Consider the following 13330-nt stretch of genomic DNA (forward strand, 5'->3'; position numbering starts at 1 on the left):
TCTGTACCCGTCATGTTGTCACAGTCACAGATAGATCCCAGCAAACCAAATGTGGGACAAAGAGTACGTTTGTGTGGGACAATGTGGGACACGTTACCGATGCTTTGAGTCTAAAATTGGGATATATCTGACTTACACACAAAAAAAAAGCTATTCTCCCCTCCGCTTTGCCCTCTGAGTCACACAATTTGCTTAATAAAAACTTGAATATACCGTAAATTCCGGACTATAAGCCGCACCTTTTTTCCCGTTTTTTGGGCTTTTTTGGCCCCTGCGGCTTATATAACGGTGCGGCTTATCTATGGATTTTTTCCAAAAAAAAAAAAAAAATCTCTCTTTTTTTAGCACTCTTTCTAACTATAAATCCACTTCTGTTTTAATTTCCTCTCTTGCCCTCTTTTCACCACACTGTATGACACTGTATGACACTGTATGACACTGTATGACACTGTGTGCACTGTAAATAACAACACAGGTGGTGTTGTGTTATGTTGTTTTGTTGAAATGTTAATAAATGGGAGCTTCCTCAAACAGCCATCTCTTTCCCGACAATCCCCTCTGTGCATGAACCCTTACATATGGTAATTAAACATTAAAACACAAAAAAAACAAAAAACAAACAAACATTAAAACACCCGCGGCTTATAGTCCGGTGCGGCTTATATAAGAAAAAAATAGTCAACTTTGCAGGTGCGGCTTATACACCGGTGCGGCTTATAGTCCGGAATTTACGGTATTTTATTTGAATGCACCTTCAAAACTCCCACGCTGGCTAAATACAGTAAGCGTACGTTTAAGTTTCACAGTGGCTCTTCTTCAACACATCTGACTAAAATGTGTGTAGGCTACAATAAAACAGAACCGACCGGTACTGACATGGGATGGGAGTCATGGCTTCTGTTCAGATATGAAACACCTTCCAAGCCCCATAATATTAGAGTTAGTCAGACTTTTCTAGTAGAACAATATACCGTAAATTCCGGACTATAAGCCGCACCGGTGTATAAGCCGCACCTGCAAAGTTGACTATTTTTTTCTTATATAAGCCGCACCGGACTATAAGCCGCGGGTGTTTTAATGGTATTTTTTTTTATTTTTTTTTATTTTTTTTATTGTGTTTTAATGTTTAATTACCATATGTAAGGGTTCATGCACAGAGGGGATTGTCGGGAAAGAGATGGCTGTTTGAGGAAGCTCCCATTTATTAACATTTCAACAAAACAACATAACACAACACCACCTGTGTTGTTTTTTACAGTGCACACAGTGTCATACAGTGTCATACAGTGTGGTGAAAAGAGGGCAAGAGAGGAAATTAAAACTTATTATAGTTATATAGGATTTATAGTTAGAAAGAGTGCTAAAAAAGAGAGATTTTTTTTTTTTTTTTTTTTTGGAAAAAATCCATAGATAAGCCGCACCGTTATATAAGCCGCAGGGGCCAAAAAAGCCCAAAAAACGGGAAAAAAGGTGCGGCTTATAGTCCGGAATTTACGGTAGCCTACTGAACCCTATATAGCCTACTAGTCGTAGGCTACATACTACATACATTTAAACAAAACATTAACATTACAATGAGAGCACAGCTTAGAATGGAATCTATGGGTGTGGTGGTGAAGAAGACATCTAAGTTAAGTTATCCTTTATTTATCCCCTTGGGGAAATTCATCCTCTGCATTTGACCCATCCTCTACTAGGAACCTTCCTAGCACTAGGAGCAGTCATTGATCTAAAGACTGGATGCTCTTGTTCCAGTTAACATTGAAGAGCTTTGTGCCAAGATGCACTGTAGCATTAATATGGGTAGTATTATTATCATTAGTATGGGTACGAATTTGGCCATTGGTAGTTGTTATTATTGCTACTAGTTGGGTGGGAATACTCAGGCAGCTCAGTGCACAGGCAGCAGTGTGTGAAGTGAACCCTGTTTGTTATCCTGCATATCTCTCACCCTGAGCCACAAGTGTGTGCAGACCAGTGTTGGGGGTACAAAAGTAACATATTACATGTAATATATTACTTTTAGCAGTAACTCAGTAATATAACTTATTACTTATAGGATTTCAGTAATATTATACCAGTTACTTTGTCAAGTAACTCAAGTTACAAATTGAGTAGCATTTGATTAAATCAAAGCACATATTTAAAAAAAGATACAATACTTTCCTAATCAAACTGTGTTTTTATGCAAATAACCACTACAGATGACAATAACAAAGGAAAAGAATAACATTTAGTATTGTGGATTGTTTACACTGACTTCAAGGCGGTTGAAATTCGGGATGGTTCCGTGGCGGCGATGTCATTCTGCTGCTGCTGTTGTTTTGGTAAAAGTAATGCAAAAGTAGTGTAATAAGTAATGAGTTACTCTACACAGACAGTAATATTGCCCAACACTGGTGCAGACAGGAGCAGCTGCGTGTGGTCTCAAGTAGGGTTGGCACGATGGACGATGGCATCGACCATCGTGATTGGCCGACCCCCCATCGACCTCTGAGCCTTCTACATCGGATCATCGTGATGAATTATCTGTTCGAAATAAATTTGTGACGTTTTAATAATAAAAAATAATAAGTCAACTCACCGTGACACGTGGGGGACGCGCCGGCAGCATTAAACGAGCTCCCCCAGTTCAGACTCAGAGAAGCCTCCCCTCTTCCTCTTTAGTGCTTCTCTGCACTGGGTGCGCTTATTTAATGACGCCGGGGCGTCCCCCGCGCATGAGAAGTCAGTTATTTTGTTGTGAAAACTTTTAAGACAAAGAAGAAACTTCACGTTCTTTCCTGTTTTCAACCCAAAGTGAGTACAAGTCTTCAACTGTGAATTTAACTCGCCTGTTTCCAAAGTGAAAGTAGAAGTCGCTCACAGCAGCAGCCTCAACGCTAGACGCATCAGTCTGAATGACTGATCAGTCTCGCGTTGAGGCTACAGCAGCAGCAGCTGTGTTTCTCTCTCAACTCTCCTCTCGTCAAATCGCTCTCATTAGGTTCAAAAGCCCACGCGAATCTAACGTTATATCAGCCAGTAATTCAGTCAGTTTACTGCCAGCTAGTTAAATTCAACACACACACATTGTTGGTGAGGACCTGTAACGTTAACGTTTTGTTATTTGCGCTGTTCAATTTGCTGGTAGTGAGAGCCACTGCTTCATTCAGTCGCCTGGCTCTGTGCTGTTAGCACAGAGGCTAATATTAGCCTATCCAAGCCCGCTGGTCTCCGTGAAGAGCTCAGCTGTCCAGTTGTTAATGAACGCATTGCAATGAATGGCATTACCGCACCGCAGCGACTTAATAAATTATTAATTATTCCCCCCACCCCCGCCAATGATGATGCCATCGTGGATCACGATGGTTCACTGTGGAATAATCACGATGGATAATTTACTGACATCGCACAACCCTAGTCTCAAGTGTGTGCAGACAGGAGCAGCTGTGTGTGTGTGCAGACAGGAGCAGCTGTGTGTGTGTGCAGACAGGAGCAGCTGTGTGTGTGCAGACAGGAGCAGCTGTGTGTGTGTGCAGACAGGAGCAGCTGTGTGTGTGCAGACAGGAGCAGCTGTGTGTGTGTGCAGACAGGAGCAGCTGTGTGTGTGTGCAGACAGGAGCAGCTGTGTGTGTGTGCAGACAGGAGCAGCTGTGTGTGTGTGTGTGCAGACAGGAGCAGCTGTGTGTGTGTGCAGACAGGAGCAGCTGTGTGTGTGTGCAGACAGGAGCAGCTGTGTGTGTGTGCAGACAGGAGCAGCTGTGTGTGTGTGCAGACAGGAGCAGCTGTGTGTGTGCAGACAGGAGCAGCTGTGTGTGTGCAGACAGGAGCAGCTGTGTGTGTGCAGACAGGAGCAGCTGTGTGTGTGCAGACAGGAGCAGCTGTGTGTGTGTGCAGACAGGAGCAGCTGTGTGTGCAGACAGGAACAGCTGTGTGTGTGTGCAGACAGGAACAGCTGTGTGTGTGTGCAGACAGGAGCAGCTGTGTGTGTGTGCAAACAGGAGCAGCTGTGTGTGTGCAGACAGGAGCAGCTGTGTGTGTGCAGACAGGAGCAGCTGTGTGTGTGCAGACAGGAGCAGCTGTGTGTGTGCAGACAGGAGCAGCTGTGTGTGTGCAGACAGGAGCAGCTGTGTGTGTGCAGACAGGAGCAGCTGTGTGTGTGTGCAGACAGGAGCAGCTGTGTGTGTGCAGACAGGAGCAGCTGTGTGTGTGTGCAGACAGGAGCAGCTGTGTGTGTGCAGACAGGAGCAGCTGTGTGTGTGTGCAGACAGGAGCAGCTGTGTGTGTGCAGACAGGAGCAGCTGTGTGTGTGTGCAGACAGGAGCAGCTGTGTGTGTGCAGACAGGAGCAGCTGTGTGTGTGTGCAGACAGGAGCAGCTGTGTGTGTGCAGACAGGAGCAGCTGTGTGTGTGTGCAGACAGGAACAGCTGTGTGTGTGCAGACAGGAGCAGCTGTGTGTGTCTGTGCCCCCAGCTCTTCTCTCTCTCTCTCTCTCTCTCTCTCTCTCTCTCTCTCTCTCTCTCTCTCTCTCTCTCTCTCTCTCTCTCTCTCTCGCGCGCGGTCACGCACTCTCTCTCTCTCTCACAAAATGCGGGACATCAATTTGCGGGACACCTGAAAATGAATGGTGAAAATGCTGTGCAGTATGTAGGGCTGCTCGATTATGGCAAAAATCATAATCACGATTATTTTGATTGATATTGAGATCACGATTATTTAACACGATTATTGACATAATTGACATTGAGAACATCATGCATTTATTGAACATTGACACTGGCTTTTCTTTTTAACATTGGATGTCTTTGGATTTTAGATATAATTGAAAATAAATAAATAATAAAAGTGCAAAGATTTAGAAATAAAATAAAAACTAAAATAAATATACAGTATATGTAGGAGTGGATTTCAAGTGATTAAACAGAGGGAGAGGTCGTGTTGCGGGGTGATGCCACGACCGCGCATATCTTGACAGGTGGGTCAAAACTCGCATCCCAATTCCGTGCTGTATATTCGCATCACTCTTGATGTGTAAGTTACACATCAGTTAAGGTCCTTACACATCGGGAGCGATGCGAATATACGGCACGGAATTGCGATGCGAGTTTTGACCCACCTGTCAATCACAGGCACAGACTTGGAACAAACAGTGCAAGATATGCGCAGTGTAAGGACCTTTAAACTCGGCGAAACCATAGTGTTTCCACCCCACATACGTTGTTTCACCTCTCTTCTCGACCAGCGGCTCTCTTTCTGTGAAATGTGGCTCTTCACACGACAGTCACAACTCGAGCTGGTGTGCTTCTTTGGGCTTTGGGGGAGGGGCCAAGCAAAGGAAGGGGTGCGCTTGATTTACAATACAAGACAGAACGAGAGAGACAAGAGCCGCAAAATCGTTTGATGTCAATTATCTTGTTTTCATAATCGTAGACAGCCCTTATGTTCTGGTGAGACTAAGGAAGAGAGTTGAGAGAGTGTGTACATGCTTGAATGAATGAATGAATGACTTTATTTGACAATATATAAATAACATGTGACAGAAGCACAGTCTGGGATACTGCCAAGGATAGACACAAAAAAGCTCAGAGCTTATTTCCATTGTGGTCCTTGTAGGGGGGTGGGGGAACGAAGTGTTCAAAACATGTATCGTACAGACATCGTAAAGATCACAACACATCACATACATCACAGACATAGCATAGTCACATAAAAACATGTAAAAGTGCCTTAAAACTGAATATCTAGGCTAATTATAGTCCCTTTTGAGCCATGTCTTTAGGCTGGACTTGAATCTATCAGCACTGTTCACTATTTTCAGGTCACTGGGCAGACTGTTCCAAAAGACAGCTGCAGAATATAAAAATGACTCCTTCCCCATACAACTCCTGAATCTGACTGGCACAAAGTCAGTTGAGCTACGTCTAGTTGAATAAGTATGGGTGTCCCTGACACGGTTGAAGTAGTTATTGAAGTACACTGGCACTACCCCGTGCACGATTCGGTGAACTAGGCACATCCTTATTTGGTTGACTCTGTCTTCCACCTTTAGCCATCTCATGCTCTTAAAATGTGATGCGTCAAGGTGGGTTCGGGCAGGTAGCCTTAGTATTACCCTGACTAGCTTGTTTTGAGATGTCTGTAGTTTTATTTTCAGACTTTTGGGGGCGCTGTTGAACCAGGAGCCACACGCATAGTCATAGTGACACTGTATAAGTGCTCCAGCAAGTATTTTCATCGCGGACTGATCTATAAACCGGGAGATTCTGGCTAGGTATCTAGTCCTGTTGTTGATCTTCCAAAGTACTTGTTGAGCCATGCTTTCCCCTGATAAGCTGTTTTCCAGGACACAACCGAGATATTTCACTGATTCCTTGTCTGTGAGAACAATATCTCCTATTTTAACGCTAAAACCTGGCGATTTTCTGAGCCTGACCTTTGACCCAAGGTCAGGCTTTGCCTTGCCTTGCGTCTCCATGTCCGGTGGCTTCAGAAAAGAAAGTCAAAACAACAATAATAGCGCCGGGGAGAATAAAGTTGCTAGAAGAGAAAACTTAATCCTCTCAAGTTTGTCTCAAGGTTGCAACACAGACGCACTGCGTGTGACCTACACCCGGCTTACGGAAGCCTCAAATGGACAAACAGGGCGAGCAAGTTATTCAATTCATCAAGACGGCTAGAAAGATATAGAAATAAACATCACCATATCCATGCTGCAGGGATCCTGTCTACGCTGCCAAATTCAAACGTAACAGTTATGTGTTACTCTTTGCTTCTGCAGGATGGCATCGTCCTCGGAGCAGACACCAGAGCCACTGAGGGCATGATCGTGGCAGACAAGAACTGCTCCAAGATCCACTACATTTCCCCCAACATTTAGTAAGTGACTGACAGTTGCTTTTGACTTTGTGTTATTCATAGTATTCTGTTACATCGTCACATGGCCATCTTGGTAGGACAACACTGGCTGATTGTAATCAGTTAATAGGCGATTACAATCAAATGACCAAAACAGCCAGTGTGTTTAGTAAAGCGCCATATTGGAAATGCATGTGGCATCATGGGAATAGAATACTATGAATAGACTGGAAAAAAAAGGCTGGATATTTACATTTTCACTAGGTTTTTGCATAGAAAGGAATCTTGCATTGCAGCTGCTTGTATGTCTTGAATAAGCTGTATTTATTAGACCCAGGATGATGTTGCATGATTCAAACACGTTCCTGTTGTCTCCAGTTGTTGCGGAGCAGGCACAGCTGCAGACACGGAGATGACCACTCAGATCATCTCCTCCAACCTGGAGCTGCACGCCCTCTCCACGGGCAGGCTGCCTCGCGTGGCCACCGCCTGCCGCATGCTCAAGCAAATGCTCTTCAGGTGAGGTTCTGATGATGGTCCCACAAGGTGGTGACTGCACCAGAAAACATCTTACTGCAGTGTCAGAATAAAAGACTGCCTCATCTTACTGCAGTGTCAGAATAAAAGACTGCCTCATCTTACTGCAGTGTCAGAATAAAAGACTGCCTCATGTTACTGCAGTGTCAGAATAAAAGACTGCCCCATCTTACTGCAGTGTCAGAATAAAAGACTGCATCATCTTACTGCAGTGTCAGAATAAAAGACTGCCTCATTTTACTGCAGTGTCAGAATAAAAGACTGCCCCATCTTACTGCAGTGTCAGAATAAAAGACTGCCTCATCTTACTGCAGTGTCAGAATAAAAGACTGCCCCATCTTACTGCAGTGTCAGAATAAAAGACTGCCCCATCTTACTGCAGTGTCAGAATAAAAGACTGCCCCATCTTACTGCAGTGTCAGAATAAAAGACTGCCCCATCTTACTGCAGTGTCAGAATAAAATACTGCCTCATCTTACTGCAGTGTCAGAATAAAAGACTGCCTCATCTTACTGCAGTGGAATAAAAGACTGCCTCATCTTACTGCAGTGTCAGAATAAAAGACTGCCCCATCTTACTGCAGTGTCAGAATAAAAGACTGCCTCATCTTACTGCAGTGTCAGAATAAAAGACTGCCTCATCTTACTGCAGTGTCAGAATAAAAGACTGCCTCATCTTACTGCAGTGTCAGAATAAAAGACTGCCTCATCTTACTCCAGTGTCAGAATAAAAGACTGACCCATCTTACTGTAGTGTCAGAATAAAAGACTGCCTCATCTTACTGTAGTGTCAGAATAAAAGACTGCCTCATCTTACTGCAGTGTCAGAATAAAAGACTGCCTCATCTTACTGTAGTGTCAGAATAAAAGACTGCCTCATCTTACTCCAGTGTCAGAATAAAAGACTGACCCATCTTACTGCAGTGTCAGAATAAAAGACTGCATCATTTTACTGCAGTGTCAGAATAAAAGACTGACCCATCTTACTGCAGTGTCAGAATAAAAGACTGCCTCATCTTACTGCAGTGTCAGAATAAAATACTGCCTCATCTTACTGCAGTGTCAGAATAAAAGACTGCCTCATCTTACTGCAGTGTCAGAATAAAAGACTGCATCATCTTACTGCAGTGTCAGAATAAAAGACTGCCTCATCTTACTGCAGTGTCAGAATAAAAGACTGCCTCATCTTACTGCAGTGTCAGAATAAAAGACTGCATCATCTTACTGCAGTGTCAGAATAAAAGACTGCCTCATCTTTCTGCAGTGTCAGAATAAAAGACTGCCTCATCTTACTGCAGTGTCAGAATAAAAGACTGCCTCATCTTACTGCAGTGTCAGAATAAAAGACTGCCTCATCTTTCTGCAGTGTCAGAATAAAAGACTGCCTCATCTTACTGCAGTGTCAGAATAAAAGACTGACCCCAGGGCTCGACATTAACGGCTGCCCGGTTGCCCCGGGCAACCAAAAAAAACATGGGGCAACCATTTCTTGGTCTTTGGTTGCCCCAGGGGCAACCACGATTTAACATGCAACAAAATATGTACAGCAGCAAACAGCAAAATATACACCAAATAAATGTTTTAATACTTGTTGTGAGTGACATATATGTGACATTTTATTGCTGTTACAATCAAAACGATGTTACTAATTACCAGTCGGAACCTACGTGATGCATGCTGCACGTGCGGTATGTTTAACGAGTACTGACTGGGACAGGTGGGGCTGCTCGCACACAATCACAGCGGCTGCAAGACGCAAGAAGAACCTCGTCCGCCCGCAGCCCCGCACAGAAACAAAGGACGAGGAAATTGTCATTGAGGTGAAATACTAGTGCGTCTTTGAACGGGACGGAAAACGAATGCTATACTGCAAAGCATGTAGCCTACAACAAGTGCGCTCCCCGCATCGGCGAGTGTCCGCACGGAAAAGTGAGTCAAATCAGCAGATGCGCCCCTCCACAAGGCTGCTGTGCAGACGGTTTTCGCCTGGCCGTGCACACCCCGAATTGTGTAACTACGTGGACGCGGCTGGGCGGACAAAGTGGAGTTTTCAAGACTCCAGCTCACTTCCGCGAGCAGAAACCCACACAGTGTATAAACGCTCCACACGTTTCCTCGTCAAGATTCAGTCTCTCATTTCCGTGCGACAGTCCAAACTTCAAGCATAATTCCAGCATAACGCTATACTGCAAAGCATGTAGCCTACAACAAGCCTACAACATAGACCTCGACCAGGACATCCTTCAAAAACGTTTTACCACCGCGTATATGTGCTGAGGAATGATTTGCATCCCTGGCCTGTCAGCCTCTCATACGGGGTGAGAGAGAGAGGGATTGCAGGGCCGCTTCTGGGCCTTCTGGGGCCCTATGCAACATCAGAGTGGGGGCCCCAAACCACTGTCATCATAGTATCCCTGAATGAACATGAGGAGGGCAGGCCCGGCGTTAGGGGCGGGCCTGACCGGGCCGCCTGACCGGGCCGGGCCCCCCCATTCAACAAACTGCCCCCCCCCCCCCCCCCCCATTAAAAAAAAAAAAAATCTTTTTTTTTTTTTTTTGCTAAAAACGTTTTTCTGTTTTTCTGTTTTAAAGTTTAACATGGAATCTGGCTGTCATTAGGCATTGATTAACTCAATGCTATTGCTAACTGTTACTTTGAACATCCATTTGCAATGATTCTGGCTGGATATTAACTATTGTAAATTTGTCACAATGAATGCAATTTGTCCACAATGTGGAAATACACTTAATATTAATTGTTTAGGCCTAATTATTTGTAAAGTCACAACACATTAGAGATGTGTGTAGTTCTTCACAGATTTAGCCTCTTCATTTTGCTCTCAAATGCACCAGGTTGACAAATTTTACTTTAAAATGTACAAAATCTTCTTCCGGGGGAGAATCCCCCCGGACCCCCCTTGGGTAGCTTGGCCCCCCCAAGCTAGGGGCAGGCCCCCTCTGTAACTTGGGTCTGGAGCTGGGCCTGGAGGAGGGTAGGCTACTTAATTATCAATAACGCTTTTAATTAATAAATTAAGCACAATATGAACAATAACTGTTAAAAAATATATGAAAATGAAAGTTCACAAATATTAGTTAAATCCTTTCAGTGCAAATGCATTATAAAAACAAAAAATAAGATTTGTTTAGAAAACGAAATGACACAAATTTATTATTATTATTATTATTATCATTATTACTACTACTACACCCGGTGCGCACACTGAATAGGCCTATTATACTATACTATAGACTATTATACTTACTTTTCTGTCACATCGTCATTATTAAGCCGGCTTAGTATCTTAATTACTCAAAATATAAGGCGACTAAAATTGGGCAACCATATTTTTATTCGGGCAACCAAAAGCTCTTGCCAGGTTGCCCCTCCGGCAACCACTTTTAAAAGTTAACGTCGAGCCCTGGACCCATCTTACTGCAGTGTCAGAATAAAAGACTGCCCCATCTTACTGCAGTGTCAGAATAAAAGACTGCCCCATCTTACTGCAGTGTCAGAATAAAAGACTGCCCCATCTTACTGCAGTGTCAGAATAAAAGACTGCCCCATCTTACTGTAGTGTCAGAATAAAAGACTGCCTCATCTTACTGTAGTGTCAGAATAAAAGACTGCCCCATCTTACTGCAGTGTCAGAATAAAAGACTGCCCCATTTTACTGCAGTGTCAGAATAAAAGACTGCCCCATTTTACTGCAGTGTCAGAATAAAAGACTGCCCCATCTTACTGCAGTGTCAGAATAAAAGACTGCATCATCTTACTGCAGTGTCAGAATAAAAGACTGCCTCATCTTACTGCAGTGTCAGAATAAAAGACTGCCTCATCTTACTGCAGTGTCAGAATAAAAGACTGCCTCATCTTACTGCAGTGTCAGAATAAAAGACTGCATCATCTTACTGCAGTGTCAGAATAAAAGACTGCCCCATCTTACTGCAGTGTCAGAATAAAAGACTGCCTCATCTTACTGCAGTGTCAGAATAAAAGACTGCCCCATCTTACTGCAGTGTCAGAATAAAAGACTGCCTCATCTTACTGCAGTGTCAGAATAAAAGACTGCCCCATCTTACTGTAGTGTCAGAATAAAAGACTGCCCCATCTTACTGCAGTGTCAGAATAAAAGACTGCCTCATCTTACTGCAGTGTCAGAATAAAAGACTGCCTCATCTTACTGCAGTGTCAGAATAAAAGACTGCCTCATCTTACTGCAGTGTCAGAATAAAAGACTGCCCCATCTTACTGCAGTGTCAGAATAAAAGACTGCCTCATCTTACTGCAGTGTCAGAATAAAAGACTGCCCCATCTTACTGCAGTGTCAGAATAAAAGACTGCCTCATCTTACTGCAGTGTCAGAATAAAAGACTGCCTCATCTTACTGCAGTGTCAGAATAAGACTGCCTCATCTTACTGCAGTGTCAGAATAAAAGACTGCCTCATCTTACTGCAGTGTCAGAATAAGACTGCCTCATCTTACTGCAGTGTCAGAATAAAAGACTGCCTCATCTTACTGCAGTGTCAGAATAAAAGACTGCCTCATCTTACTGCAGTGTCAGAATAAAAGACTGCCCCATCTTTCTGCAGTGTCAGAATAAAAGACTGCCTCATCTTTCTGCAGTGTCAGAATAAAAGACTGCCTCATCTTACTGCAGTGTCAGAATAAGACTGCCTCATCTTACTGCAGTGTCAGAATAAAAGACTGCCCCATCTTACTGCAGTGTCAGAATAAAAGACTGCCCCATCTTACTGCAGTGTCAGAATAAAAGACTGCCCCATCTTACTGCAGTGTCAGAATAAAAGACTGACCCATCTTACTGCAGTGTCAGAATAAAAGACTGACCCATCTTTCTGCAGTGTCAGAATAAAAGACTGCCTCATCTTACTGCAGTGTCAGAATAAAAGACTGCCTCATCTTACTGCAGTGTCAGAATAAAAGACTGCCTCATCTTACTGCAGTGTCAGAATAAAAGACTGACCCATCTTACTGCAGTGTCAGAATAAAAGACTGCCTCATCTTACTGCAGTGTCAGAATAAAAGACTGCCTCATCTTTCTGCAGTGTCAGAATAAAAGACTGCCTCATCTTACTGCAGTGTCAGAATAAAAGACTGCCTCATCTTACTGCAGTGTCAGAATAAAAGACTGCCTCATCTTTCTGCAGTGTCAGAATAAAAGACTGCCTCATCTTACTGCAGTGTCAGAATAAAAGACTGACCCATCTTTCTGCAGTGTCAGAATAAAAGACTGCCTCATCTTACTGCAGTGTCAGAATAAAAGACTGCCCCATCTTACTGCAGTGTCAGAATAAAAGACTGACCCATCTTTCTGCAGTGTCAGAATAAAAGACTGCCTCATCTTACTGCAGTGTCAGAATAAAAGACTGCCTCATCTTTCTGCAGTGTCAGAATAAAAGACTGCCTCATCTTACTACAGTGTCAGAATAAAAGGGACACCAGTTCAAATGGCTGACTGGGAAAATGTGGATGGGGACTAGAGATGTGCCGGTTTCCAAGTATACCACGGTTTGAAAAAGTCACTGGTCCGAAACCACTAATAGTTTCCGTCACACCGTTCCGACGGCATCAGCTCATCAGCTATTTTTGGCAGCAGCGCTGTTAGCGCGAGCTGCTGGTTAGCTACAGGTCGCTAGTTGACAAGAATCTCGAGACACACACAGACATACGTACTGTTGAGACACACACACACACACACACACAGACAGACATACGTACTGTTCACCAACACAAACGTTACACCACACGGTTAACGCTGCATCTAGGACACATCGTGAGTGTTCGTACGGTCATGAAAAACCTGGACAATCAACAATATGTTGCGTTTCAAAGATGAGTATGGATTATGGCTCGCCAAAGAGACAGACAAGACGCGCCAAATGCAAACTGTGCTGTAAAATTGCTGCGCTCCCCATGTGAAGGGGCGGAGCCCAG

At 43.8% G+C, this 13330-nt stretch overlaps 1 protein-coding gene across 1 annotated transcript in view; it reads left to right on the top strand.

The window, feature by feature from the left end:
- LOC310781840 (proteasome subunit beta type-7-like) overlaps window positions 1-13330 on the top strand; it is a 39759-nt gene that overhangs the window by 7661 nt on the left and 18768 nt on the right. Inside the window, exons 3-4 of the mRNA XM_083642472.1 lie at window positions 6761-6858; window positions 7216-7356. Coding sequence (XP_083498598.1) covers window positions 6761-6858; window positions 7216-7356 — 239 coding nt within the window. The remainder of the gene's footprint in view (window positions 1-6760; window positions 6859-7215; window positions 7357-13330) is intronic.

The sequence above is a fragment of the Poromitra crassiceps genome, assembly GCF_964638095.1.
Source record: "Poromitra crassiceps genome assembly, chromosome: 8".
Classification (NCBI taxonomy): domain Eukaryota; kingdom Metazoa; phylum Chordata; class Actinopteri; order Beryciformes; family Melamphaidae; genus Poromitra; species Poromitra crassiceps.